The sequence below is a fragment of the Populus nigra genome, chromosome 4 (genome assembly GCF_951802175.1).
Source record: "Populus nigra chromosome 4, ddPopNigr1.1, whole genome shotgun sequence".
Taxonomy (NCBI): Eukaryota; Viridiplantae; Streptophyta; class Magnoliopsida; order Malpighiales; family Salicaceae; genus Populus; species Populus nigra.
Genome location: NC_084855.1, coordinates 23,489,919 through 23,503,338, shown reverse-complemented (window position 1 = coordinate 23,503,338; position 13,420 = coordinate 23,489,919). Strand labels below are relative to the sequence as shown.

The 13,420-nt window shown below is 33.4% G+C and overlaps 2 protein-coding genes across 4 annotated transcripts; both read left to right on the top strand.

Moving 5' to 3' along the window:
* The first annotated feature begins 936 nt into the window (after window positions 1-936).
* On the top strand, window positions 937-4,383 carry LOC133692471 (pentatricopeptide repeat-containing protein At5g48730, chloroplastic). 2 transcript variants are annotated; one of them, XM_062113444.1, is made up of 4 exons: window positions 937-1,264; window positions 1,908-2,336; window positions 2,757-3,163; window positions 3,609-4,383. In XM_062113444.1, the coding sequence occupies exons 2-4, from the start codon at window positions 1,923-1,925 to the stop codon at window positions 4,321-4,323; spliced, it is 1,536 nt and encodes a 511-aa protein (XP_061969428.1). In that variant the 5' UTR covers window positions 937-1,264; window positions 1,908-1,922; the 3' UTR covers window positions 4,324-4,383. The 2 variants fall into 2 exon arrangements, with proteins under 2 accessions (XP_061969428.1, XP_061969429.1); XM_062113445.1 differs by lacking the exon at window positions 937-1,264 and having other exon boundaries at window positions 1,283-2,336.
* A 1,815-nt stretch (window positions 4,384-6,198) lies between these two features.
* LOC133692633 (urease accessory protein G) lies at window positions 6,199-11,535 on the top strand. Of its 2 annotated transcripts, none has more exons than XM_062113718.1 (8): window positions 6,199-6,501; window positions 8,068-8,178; window positions 8,267-8,449; window positions 8,537-8,597; window positions 9,077-9,278; window positions 9,571-9,692; window positions 9,814-9,918; window positions 11,193-11,535. In XM_062113718.1, exons 2-8 carry the CDS (start codon window positions 8,093-8,095, stop codon window positions 11,274-11,276), a joined length of 843 nt encoding a protein of 280 aa, XP_061969702.1. In that variant the 5' UTR covers window positions 6,199-6,501; window positions 8,068-8,092; the 3' UTR covers window positions 11,277-11,535. The 2 variants fall into 2 exon arrangements, with proteins under 2 accessions (XP_061969702.1, XP_061969701.1); XM_062113717.1 differs by having other exon boundaries at window positions 6,200-6,501; window positions 8,083-8,178.
* Window positions 11,536-13,420: the final 1,885 nt, after the last annotated feature.

Here is a 13,420-nt window from a genome sequence, read left to right as displayed (position 1 = left end):
CTTTAATATAAAAATATTAGAATTATAATTTTTATGAATGCTTTTATTTTGAAAAAAAAAAAATTCAAGAGGAAAGAAAAAGAAAAATCTTAATTTGAAGTAAAAAAAAATATTGTTAAAAAATATATAATACAAATATATAAAGTATATTATATGAATAAAAAATTTATTTAGAGCTCCATCAATTTTAATACGACAATATTAAATTTATAATTTTTCTAAATGCTTTTATTTTGAAAAAAAAAATTCAAGAGGTAAAAAACAAATCTTAATTTGAAGTAAAGAAAAAAAATTTATTATTAAAAAATTCTCCTATAATTTTTCCGAATGTTTTTATTTGAAAAAAATTCAAGAGGAAAAAAAATAAAAATCTTAATTTGAAGTAAAGAAAAAAATTAATTATTATTATTATTTTTAAAAGAATTTTTAAAAGAAAAAAACAAATATGTTTTAATAAGAAAACTCAACCCAATCTCAAATAAAAAAAGATATCACTACCTAATTTTTGTATAATATATAAAAAATTCTCATCTATTTATATACTTTTTATCGTATAAAAAAAATAAAATAAAATTTTAATTTTAATAGGGATAAAATCCAACTTTAATAGATTTAACAAGACTCAACGCGATTGAATTATAGGATAAGCAGGACTCAACACTATTTTAAATCCTGCTACAATAACAAAGCGACCCTTCAGACCGTAGACGCGTATATATTTAAATCACATTAAGGTTCTTCAAGAGAAGAATTAAGTTTCTAATTTTATCGAAGATTCAGCTTAATTCTTCCATCTCAAGTGTATGCATTTAAATCACTCGTCAATCTATTTGCCAACAAAATTGCTTATATTTTTTATTAAAAAAATGAAAAAAAAAAATTGAAAACACAGAATTGGGTTATAAAAGTATCTTTTCGTTATTATCTAAAAACAAATGATAAAAGGGATAAGAGTTTTTTGTACTTTTTACATGAGAGATGTGTCCTGTAGTATCTTCTACTCATTCATGTTCAGTAACCACAATTTTTATCGAAATAAAAAATAGCAGAGAGAAGATAATTCGTAGACAGGGAGATTATTGAAGCAGAATAGCATGCTGTCATGGTTCACATTTCCAATGAGTTGTCAACTTCCATGGCAAATTTCATTTCGTTTTGATTTTGTGATTTGCAAAAATTAAAAAAAAAAAAAACTCGGAGAGATAAAGTGTGCGGCCAGGACGTCACTAGTTGTCTCAAAGTTGTGCCCTAGCCTCTCAATTTCGTAAGTGATTATTGCTTTACCTTTTCAGTAATTTTGCTTCTACTTTAGAAACCCTAGAATTGGGGTGCAATGTTGAATTTTTAAAAATCATGCGTGGCTGAAGCGAAATTAGGGTTTGTTTGTTCGGGACAATCTTTTTTGTTCCGTGTTTTGATTAAATGTCTTCTCAGTTTTACACCTTTGTCTAGCATGGTTTTTCAGCACTCATGTTTGATGTTTCCATGGTGTTATGCATTGCTGTTGAGTTGCTCTAAATGCAAGTTCTTTTGTTCCTTTTTTCTATTTTGAAGCTGCTGTAAAATTGATCTGAAAGCATGTTTCACTGAATTCTTTTTCTATTTTAGAGAAATTATTTTGAAGCTGCTGCATAAATTTCTTTTCCTGCATATTTTCTTGTATTCTGTACTTATTTACTGGGTCAGTTCATGGACACAAGCATGTTGATGTCATACTCTGCCTCCGAAGCTCATAGAGCTTGTGGAACAAAGGTGGAATATATAATATCAAGACATCTTAATTTGTTGTGATGAGATGTTGATGTTTGATAGCTTTTGTCACATTACCTTTCTGATATAGATGTCTTTCATTTTGCTTTTACAATCTCACATTCTCTGCTGCTGCTGCTGCTGTGATATGGTCCCAGAAAAGAAAAAAAACTATGGCTTCTCTGTCTCCTTCCACAAACTTGTTCCAGCAATCGTTTACTCGGAAGCTGCAAACAAAGTCGAAAGTGACACCCAGTTGTGCATCCAGACCCGAAACCAAATCCAATTTCCCTTCCTTTTCCGCAAACAATAATGTTGCTATAGGTAGGAGCGAGAGAGGAGAGATGACGAGAAGGGAAATAGAGTGGGAAAAGCTGAAGAAGAAAGAAGAGAAAGAGAGAAAAGAAGAGGTTAACAGGAAAATTGCATCACAGAAGGCGATATCTGTGATTCTGCGAAGAGAGGCTACTAAAGCTGTAATTGAGAAGAAAAGAGGTCCTACTAATTCAAAGAAGTTGCTTCCGCAAACTGTCCTTGAAGCTCTTCATGAAAGAATCACCGCATTGCGCTGGGCTTCTGCTCTCGAGGTTGGTGGGTCTATACTTACAGTTTATTTATTTATTTTGTGGTCTTCTGCCTTCGTTTATTTATTGAGATTTTTTTGGTCTTGGGAGGTCCATTGAGTCTTAGGCTAGATGTAGCCCCCCCTAATAAACTGGAGTCACTGAGGCTGGAACCTGCTTCGCTCAACGAAATTTTACTGGGTACACAACCACTAGGCCATGTTGGTTTGTGTCATAGAGAATTTTATTGAGCTTGTATGTTTCATGGAATTTATTACATTGCCATCCAAACTGTATTTTTGATCCTCCATTGCCCTTCTTGTATAAAATATGTGTGCTTGGGCATGGAACTATTTTCAAAGTGATTTGTCCAGTTGACCATATTTGCTTTTAGTATTTGAACTACAATCACAGTAAAGTAGAGGACTTGATGATTATGGTCAGGTTTTTGAACTACTTCGAGAGCAGCTGTGGTACAGGCCTTATGCTGGGATGTATGTCAAACTCATCGTCATGCTCGGAAAGTGTAAACAACCAGACAAGGCCCACCAACTATTTCAAGCTATGATTGATGAAGGCTGTGCTGTGACTCATGAATCCTACACGGCTCTTTTGTCTGCCTATGGAAGAAGTGGTCTCTTTGACAAAGCATTTTCTATTATGGAGGAAATGAAAAACACTCCTGATTGCCGACCTGATGTCCACACTTATTCAATCCTCATAAAATCATGCCTCCAAGTTTTTGCCTTTGACAAAGTGCAGGTGCTGCTTTCTGACATGGAATCTTTGGGAATCAGACCCAACACAGTCACGTACAATACTCTCATCGATGCCTATGGCAAAGCAAAAATGTAACTCAGCTACCCTGTTTGGTACCTTCAAGTTTTTTAATGCTCCATCTGGTTGCCAAGAATGCAATTGGAAAAGAGTATTGATTTTAACTTCCCGTGAGCTAGTCCCCTGAAAGCATCAAAGCAAAGTGCAGGGAAAAAATATTGCCTCACCTTTTGAGGATATTTCAGTTCCTTTAGATGGGAGGAGAAAGGCAGTCACTGTGCATCTGATAATTGAATGGTTGTTACCCATTGTCTCCAGCTCTCTATTGCACCCTCTTTCGCAATTCTGTCTTCAACACTTCCTTTGCTGCCATTTTTCGCAGGTTTTGTTTATCTTTCATGCATTTGTCACCTAATCCATATGGGAAGCAATTGGTTTTGGTGTTTTTGGCAACCAGATGGAGCGTGATATTACCACTCCATTGTGGAGATGCAACTCATTATTTCTACTTTCTAAAAGGTTTGCAGAGATGGAAGCAACACTAATGGAGATGTTGAGTCAGCAGGATTGTGAGCCTGATGTTTGGACCATGAACTCAACAATCAGAGCCTTCGGTGGCAGCGGACAAATGGAAATGATGGAGAATTGTTATGAGAAGTTTCAGAGTGCTGGGATTGAACCCAATATTAAGACATTCAACATTCTCTTGGATTCCTATGGAAAAGCTGGAAACTACCAGAAAATGAGTGCAGTCATGGAATACATGCAAAGATACCACTACTCGTGGACCATTGTTACCTACAATGTGGTGATAGATGCATTTGGACGAGCGGGGGATTTAAAACAGATGGAGTATTTGTTTAGGCTAATGCGGTCAGAGAGGATCAAGCCAAGTTGTGTTACACTTTGCTCTCTAGTGCGAGCTTATCGGGAAGCTGGGAAACCTGAGAAAATCGGGAGTGTTCTTCGTTTCATTGAGAATTCAGATGTAACTTTGGATACTGTGTTTTTTAATTGTTTAGTGGATGCATATGGTAGGCTGGAATGCTTCGCGGAGATGAAAGAAGTGCTTGAGTTGATGGAGGAGAAAGGTTGTAAGCCTGATAAAGTTACATATAGAACAATGATTAAAGCTTATTCTATTAAGGGGATGACTAGCCACGCAAAGAAGCTTCGAAGCCTTCTTGGATCAGTTGAGGTGACTCGGTCTCCGAAGAAGAAACCTGATTTTTGATGGGAATTGCACTCTTTGTATCCTATATTCATGTTCATAATCTGTTCGCACGTGATACCATTTTTGTGTGTGCATCTGCAGATTCTGCTCAACAAAAAAATAAACAAAAAAAGTTACATTATTAAGCATTTTGTCTGTAATGTACACTGATTTTAAAGAAAGCAAGAGAAGGGAAAGATTCTGAAGTTAACGTAGACTGCTTGAGTTATATGCAGTCTCAGAAGTTGATACTTTACTATTAAATTGCTGTGAGATAGACAACAGAGGAGAGGACGTACAAGAGTTTTCTGTGAGAGAACTTGAGATTGTGCTTGTCTGAGTTCCTAAATGTTTTTTTAAACACAAGAGAAGACAAGTTGAGAAGACATTCTCACAAGAATCTGAGAGGATCTCTGCACTGGTTGGCAGGTTTATTGGAAGTCGATGAAAATCAACACGAACCCTAACTTTTTATAGAACTTGTTTGTGTTGAATAGTAGAACTTGTTTGATGAAAATCAGCCCGAAATGTATGTTGTTCTCATTATTCAGATTATAAAATTCTAATAATTTTATAAAAATAATTTGAAAAAAATTTATAAATTTCTATCTCTAATAAATTTAATGTTAGGGGATGTAATTAAAGCTGAGAAATCAATTAATAAAAGACATAAAAAAATGAAATCAATTTGAGTTTATTCGTCAAACTTATGATCTGAGTTATGAGATAAGAATAAATTTATAAAAAAAAAATTAAATAAATCATAAAGTTTAATTCATAATCAATATAGTATTGAAAAATACAATTGAAAAGAAAAAGTTAATTAGAATAAGAGGAAAAAATCGAGGCAATTAAGTTAATTGTCAAACCCGAGATCCAAGTTATTGATTGAAATGACCTTATAAAAAAATTTTAAATTTTTTTTGAAACTCAATCCCAATAAAATTTTAATATTAAATGATGAAATTGAACTGAAAAATTGATTAAAAAGGAACAAAAAAGACTTAAGTTAACTCAGGTTGATCGTCAAACTCGTGACTTGAGTTATGAGACACAAATAACTTAAAAAAAATCTACAAAAATAAAATTTGAAAGTCTAATTTTCAATTAACCCAATATTAAAGAATTAAATTGAAAAAAAAGTCAATTAGAAAAATAAAAATAACTCAAGTCAACCAAGTAAACTTGTTAAACTCACAGTCCGAGTCATTAGACTAAGATAATTTCATAAAAAGTAAATTGAAAAAAATATGAAATTCAATCTCCAATAAATCTAGTTGAATGATAAAATTAAAACTTAATAGATTTAAAAAAAGACACAAAAAAACAAATCAAGTAAACTCAATTTAATCTATCAAATTCGTGACTCGAGTTACGAGACATAGATAAAATCATATAAAACAAATTAAAATAAATCACAAAACTTAACTCTTAATCAACCAAATGTTAAAAGATAAAATTAAGAAAAAAAATCAATTTAAAAAAAAAAATTGAATCAACTTGTTAAATCAATTATTTAGATTATAAAACTGAAATAACCATATAAAAAAAGATTAAAAATAATTATAAAATTTAATTATTAATAAATCTAATATTAAAGATGAAATTAAAATTAAAAAAAGGATTTTAATATCTTGTAAATAGTTTTTTTATCATTTAATAACTGAACTTATTACACGATGTTTGAGAATGTGGTTGAAGTTATTTTTTAAAGTATTTTTCACTCAAAAATATATTGAAGTAATATTTTTTTTATTTTTAAAAAATAATTTTTAGAAAAATATTAAAAAAATATTAATTTAAAATATAAAATATAAAAAATAAAAAATAATTTTTTATTAAAAAAAAAACAATTTTGAAATGTAAAACTACGTGAGAGGGAGAGGTTTCGCATGGTTACCCCCTTCGATTTCGAAAAGATAAAACAAGCTCACACATGAATACGAGGGAAAAAATAAAAAATTAAAACGATAAAAAAACAACAGAGAGAACATATTTATAGACAGAAAGATTCTTGAAGCAGAATCGCTCGCTCTCATGGCTAACATTTCCAACGAGTTGTTATCTTTTAGGGCAAATCTCATTTCCTTTTTGTGATTTCCAAAAAAAAGATAAAACCCTTGGAGAGAGAAAGTGTGCAATTAGGTCGTCACTAATTGCCTCAAAGCCCTTCCCTAGCTTATTAATTTCGTAATTCAGGTGATTATTGCTTTACCTTTTGAGTTATTCTGCTTCTACTCTGGAAACCTAGAAGTGGGGTGCAATGTTGAGTTTTTGAAAATTATGCGTGATTGAAGCGAAATTAGGGTTTGTTTGTTTGGGGCAATTCTTTTTTGGTCTGCATTTTGATTAAATGTTTAAGGATTTATCAAGGTAAGTCATGTTTGTATGCGTAAGCATGGGGAATTAATGCAGTAACGTGGTTTGGTCGAGTCTTTTATTGGTAAGCTAGTGTTTTTAAGGTTTTTGAGAAGCTGCTTGTGTGCGAATTTGAAACAACGTTGGCGCTAATGTATTTCCCCACTTCTGCCTCTGCTGCTTGTCTGCGTCGACGTGAATGTTGTGGAGAGTCTGTTTGTTTGGTTGTTATGTGATCATTAATTAGGTTGTTCTCCACACTTATGTTTCGTTGTGGATTTAGAAACCTAACCTGTTTGAACCAGATTGCTTGCCTTATGGTGCTTGATGCATGTTTGCTTGTGCAAGTATGGTGAGGCTATGTGATGCTTCTAAAGGAGAATAGCATAGTAGCTTTGCTGTATAGCTGGGTTGTTTAAAAACGATGTCTTAGGGTTTATGGGTTGAATGAGAATGTCTTTAAGCTTCAGGATTTGTGTCAGAACAGAGAAAAAATGTATAATAGTGACAGAATTTTATATGAGAATAAGAGCATTTGTTGAACTTTGTTGTATCCACGCTTTATTTCTCGTGTTTTTAAGTGGAGGGGAGATTGTTTTAAAAAAATTGAATTTTCTGTTATGGATTTTCTACCATAACCTTTTGGCATTCATTAAATATCTGTTTTGGACAACAAGGGGGCTAGGTAGCATATTTTTCAGCACTCATACTTCCATGGCGTGAGGCATTGCTGTAAAGTTGCTCTAAATGCAAGTTCTTTTGTTCCCTTTTTTCTATTTTGAAGCTGCTGTAAAATTGCTCTAAATGCATGGTCACTGAATTCTTTTTCTATTTTAAAGAAATGATTTTGAAGCTGCTGTATAAATTTCCGTTCCTGCATATTTTCTTGTACGCAGTACTTATTTACTGGGTCAGTTCATGGACACAAGCATGTTGATGTCATACTGCCTCTGAAGCTCATCGAGCTTGTGGAATATATAATATTAAGACATCTTAATTTGTTGTGATGAGATGTTGATGTTTGATAGCTTTTGTCACATTACCTTTCTGATATGGATGTCTCTCATTCTGCTTTTACAATCTCGCTTTCTCTGCTGTTGTTGCTGTAATATGGTCCCAGAAAAGAAAAAAACTATGGCTTCTATCTCCCCTTCCACGAACTTGTTCCCGCAATCATTTAATTGGAAGCTGCAAACAAAGTCGAAAGTGACACCCAGTTGTGCATCCAGACCCGAAACAAATATATGAAAATAATATTTTGTTAAAATTTATTTTCAATATCAACAAATTAAAATCAAAACAATCTAAAATTCTATAAAAACAATAATTTTTAAAAAAAATTAAAAATTTTAAAAATCATTTCCTGCGTTCTTGGTTTACATATTGTACCCTCACAAGTCACTACAGCGAACTCTTTTGCAGACTTCAATCAATGGCTTCACAAGATCACCTTACCCATGACCACCACCATCATGACCATGATCACCACCACCATCAGCATGACCATACCCATGATGAGTAAGATTCTTATCTCCAATTCATTCCATTCGTTCTTGTTGGTTTGAAATATATATTTATAGAAGTGTGATTCTTGATAATGGAGCAGGAAAACATCATCAAGGGTAGGCCCAGATGGGAGGGTGTACCATAGCCATGATGGACTAGCACCACATTCACATGAGCCCATATACTCTCCTGGCTTCTTTAGCAGGAGAGCACAACCAATCCTCACAAGGGATTTCAATGAAAGAGCTTTCACTGTTGGTATTGGTGGCCCTGTGGGTACTGGGTATCTCTCTATTTTCCCTTCTAATTCTTTTTACACTTAATTCTAGGTGTTAATCGCTGATTGAATGTTATGTTTTGTTCTGGTCAGGAAAACAGCTTTGATGCTGTCTTTATGTAAATTGTTGCGGGACAAGTACAGTCTTGCTGCTGTGAGTGATAATCTAAGATGGGATTCTGAGATTTTTCTTTTGCTAATTGTTCTTGAGATTTATTTTTTTTGTTGAATTTGATTTTGAAGTTATTGATTATTATGAATGTCAAACTTGTTAAACGTAAACGTTCCAGCTTAATGAACCCAGTTTTATCTCAAGCAGCAAATTAGCAGCTGCAGCCCAGCCCTGAAAGGAGTTCATTGTTCTTTTGTTTATGGATCTTTGTAAACATTAATTCGTAAATAGCTATTAATCTTTGTAAATGATCCTCATACTTGTGCCTCAAAGTTGCTAGACTAAGAGTTTTTTGCCTAAAATTTCAGAAGAAAATAACACGGGCTCAACTAAGAGCTTTTCACCTAAAATTTTCAGATGAGGCATAATTTGTGTTCTCTTCTATCGTCAATCGTTTTAAATGCATGGTCATGTAGATTGAGAGATTGATTAAGTGCTGGAGAGCTATATGGTTATTTTAGGTAACAAATGACATATTCACGAAAGAGGATGGTGAGTTCTTGATTAAGCATGGAGCACTTCCTGAGGAGAGGATCCGTGCTGTTGAAACTGGAGGCTGCCCACATGCTGCAATTCGTGAAGATATCAGCATTAACCTTGGCCCTCTTGAGGAGCTTTCTAACTTGTTCAAAGCAGACCTTCTTCTTTGTGAATCTGGTGGAGGTAACTCAATACTGAATACCACTATACATATTTAAGTGGCTGTAAACTGACATTAAATTGATGATCGCTGAACATCAAAGTTAATTTTATTGTATATTACTCCAGGCAAGTTGTTTTTATTCAAGTAAGGATATCAGAAGTTAGATAGTGATGAAGAATTTTGGCAGTTCTATTTCTAACATGTTGACAGATGAGTTTTAGTAAGAAGAGTACTGCTGCCTTACAAATTTATTTGTATACACTTTGTATCGATTAGCAAAGGAAATCATCTAGTTGAACTTGTATGGTGCAGATAATTTGGCTGCCAACTTCAGCAGGGAACTGGCTGACTATATCATCTATATAATAGATGTATCTGGCGGTGATAAAATTCCTCGGAAAGGTGGCCCAGGCATCACCCAAGCTGATCTCCTTGTATGTTTTCTCATTCTCATAGCTGCTTCTTCTGTTCCCAATCTCTCAGACTCAATCTTGTTGGCCAAGTATAGAAATGTAAAATTACCAGGAAGTCCGAATTAATTGTGTACAATCCTAGGTTATCAACAAGACTGACCTTGCACCAGCAGTTGGAGCTGACTTAGTTGTCATGGAGCGTGATGCACTTAGAATGCGGGATGGAGGGCCATTTGTTTTTGCTCAGGTTAGTTTAGCACTCTGTTTCTCATGTTTGATTGCATTTGTTTGTGGCAAGCTCGCGACAATCTTGTAATTTGTTGTCTAAAGCTTTGGAAGATACAACATAGAATAGGAGATCAATTTTAAGAAAAGAAAAGATATGAATTAGGAGATCAATCCTAAGAAAAGAAAAGAAATGAAACAATACAAATTGATAGAATCTTAAGAACACGCTAAATTTCACCAACCCAGTTTGTGTTTGAAGTGCCAGACCACACTGCTTGTGATACGGGTTCTTTCTAAATAGAAGCAGGGAGGCATTGTTGTATGCTTGTGATGTTGTAGTACAGGAAAGAACGCAATAGAGAGAGTTGGAGATGGTGTAAACAGTGTTGACAGCTGAGAACGTTGTGGCAGGGGTCAACTTGAGCAATGGAGGGTACTAACACCAAGTCTCTCCAATGCTGAGGGATTGCATGTGCTACCATCTGATTGGGGCATTCTCTAGAGTATTCATGGAGCATCCCAGAAGGAATTAGGGTTTCCACCCTATACAATGCTCAAGTCTTCACCCTTCACCATGTTATCCTGTTATCCCCTGTCCAGATTGTCCGCTCCTCCTCCCATGCCTTTCTCTGTTGATTCCTACAATGCAGCATCACTAGCACATAACACTGCCTCACCGCTTCTACTCATAAAGAATGACATCTGCACAGTCAAAAGAGGGTCTATAATGGTGCCTTTTTGGGTCTTTAAGTCTAGTCTACACACTCATGCGCACACACAACATAATAGGTGGATCACAATTGCCGTATAACATATGGGCTTACAAGAAATGTTATGCAGATTTATGCACAATGAATTGATCTATTTTACGGTTTGTTTGGAAATATACACAATCCATATATTTCCATCCTGGTATACAGCTAGACATTCCACTTCCGATTGGTCATGGCATGTTTAGTGAAACAAGTAGCTCTGCTTCAATAAGATATTCTTTCCTTTCTTCTGCTGTTGTTTATGGAATCTAGGCCTTTTCCTCTTATGATGGTTATTTCACAGTTCTCTCTTCCGAATTTGGCTTATGTTTAGGCTATCCTTTAGTTACAGAGAACCTGCCCTATCCAGCTATTCAATGCTTGTGGACTTGTCATCTTCTCATATTTTTGGTTCTTGAACGATTTAATTCTTTGGTCTGCCAGGCTGTGAGCTGCTCTGTATACAGTGAGACAACCTATGTCTATAACCTTTCTCTTAAAGTTGCGCTTATTTCCTTTGCTGTTCATAATGTACCTGCAGGTGAAGCATGGAGTTGGCATAGAGGAAATTGTGAATCACATTTTACAAGGTTGGGAAGTAGCTACTGGGAAAAAACGCCATTAACCTGGTGCATCCGAAGGTTGACTTGGCATGTCTCTGTCTCAATCTGGTTTCAGCTACTTAATTTGGTGCTTTCTTGGGTCTTTATTAGAAGTAAAGGTGATAATATAGGTATTGCATGTTTAGTTGAAGCGAGTTGAGAGCTTGAAATAAATGTATCAGATTGCAATAATTGATTACTTTATGTTTCGATCACAACCAGCCTTGCACTATTGCATCAATAAAACTATCAGAGCATGGTGCCATGCAACATGACATTTTATATCGCCGTTCATTATTGTTCAGAGCTACTATTGGTCTTACATGTTTTATATATTTTCAAATTGCCCCGATAATTAGGGCATCAAAAATTGTAAATTGAAGAGTTAAATTGAAAAGAAAAAAACTTTAACAAAATCAAAAAAATACAATATGAAAACTTTGATGGAAGGATATTAAACTTTATTATTTTAATATATATATTGATTTTTTTTTTATTTTTTCATGTGAGATATTAAAACCTCAAATATATTTTTGAGTTTTTCAGAGTTAATTTAGGTGTGTGACCAGTTTCTTTCTCGAGTTGGGATTAACAGTTAAAAAAAACACAAAAATCAAAAAGTTACATCAAAGATTTATTAATGACATACATTAGCAGTAGCTTAATAACTAGTGCAACAACAGAAGCAATTATTAAGGTTAATTTTAACATGTGATTATTCCATGTAATTACAAGTTAGTTAAAAATGTTAGTTAGAAGTTAATTGTTAGATGGTCAAGAAGTTAGTTAGCATAGCATGCAAAAATAAATTTGGTAATGTGTAATCCTACCACCTCCCCCCCCCCCCCCATTCATTTTCTTTTCTTCTTTTAATTCTCTCTTCAATTCTTAAGTTCTTAACACAAAACTCAGTTCTTATGGTCTCAAATCTTTTTCTCTCAACAATGCAATCTCATGATACAAAGAAATTAAAACCATTTTACTCCATTGCATTCATTAACATGGTCTACATCGTTGTCATCTCTATGTCAATCATGCCTACCATAGTTATAATACCCATCTAGGTTACAGGTTAGAAGTGATTGCTTCAAAATCTTTTTTTTTTAATTAATTAAAATAATATTATTTTAATTTTAATTTTTTAAAATAAACTCAACTAATTAAAAATTAAATCAAGTCGAGTTAATTTAAATTTTTAATTAGATTAATTGATTTTATTCTTTTTCAACTCGAACTAGTTCAAATTCCAAGTCGGTCGGGTCTTGAATCTACTCACGGGGCAATATAAGTCTTGTTACAGTAATGCCTACCATTAGATTGCTTAGATTTTCACAATGCATTCACTTTTTGGTTGAGTTTCGATGGAGGTGCTCAAGTCTCTATCTTTATAAAGTCTGGTTTTTTTGTGTTGTTTCAATTTCAATTTTAATTTGCTTTATTTTAATTAGATTCCATATTTTTTAAATATGTTTTTTTTCTCTCAAATTTTTCACTATCCTCCTTTTCCATTAAGAATGATAAGAAGACAAGCATATATGAATTTCAATTTCATTTTCAAAGTTATAAAATATTTCAATATCATTTTAAAAGTATAAGATAAATAAATAAATCGCAATTGACAAAAGTTAAAATAAAAAATACAATAAATACAACATCTTTTAGTAAAGCATTAGGTAATTGTCCGCGCTACGTTGTGAGTCAGATCAAAATTTTGTTAAATGTAAAAAAAATTATTCAGATGTTGCTAACATGTATTTTAACAGAAAAAAATAAATTATGTGGAGATTGACATGATATGACATAGTTGACTTTGTAGGTCCAAAGAAAACCCAAATGACCGATAAAAATATATTTTGGCTAAAAAACTCAAGACGATATCTTTTTTAAAATATTAAAATGATAACATATTGGATCAACTATGATTTACTCGGATCAACTCGGATTTACTCGGATCAACTCAAATTAACCTATTAAATTTGCAATTCAGGTCATAAGATCCTGATAACCTTATTAAAAATAAACATAAAAAAATATTAAGCCAAATTCTCAATTAACTCGATATTGAAGGATGAAATTGAAAAAAAAATTCAGTTAGAAAATAAATCGAGTCAACCCGAGTTAATCTATCAAACCCGAGTCATGAGACTGAAATAACCGCATAGAAAGC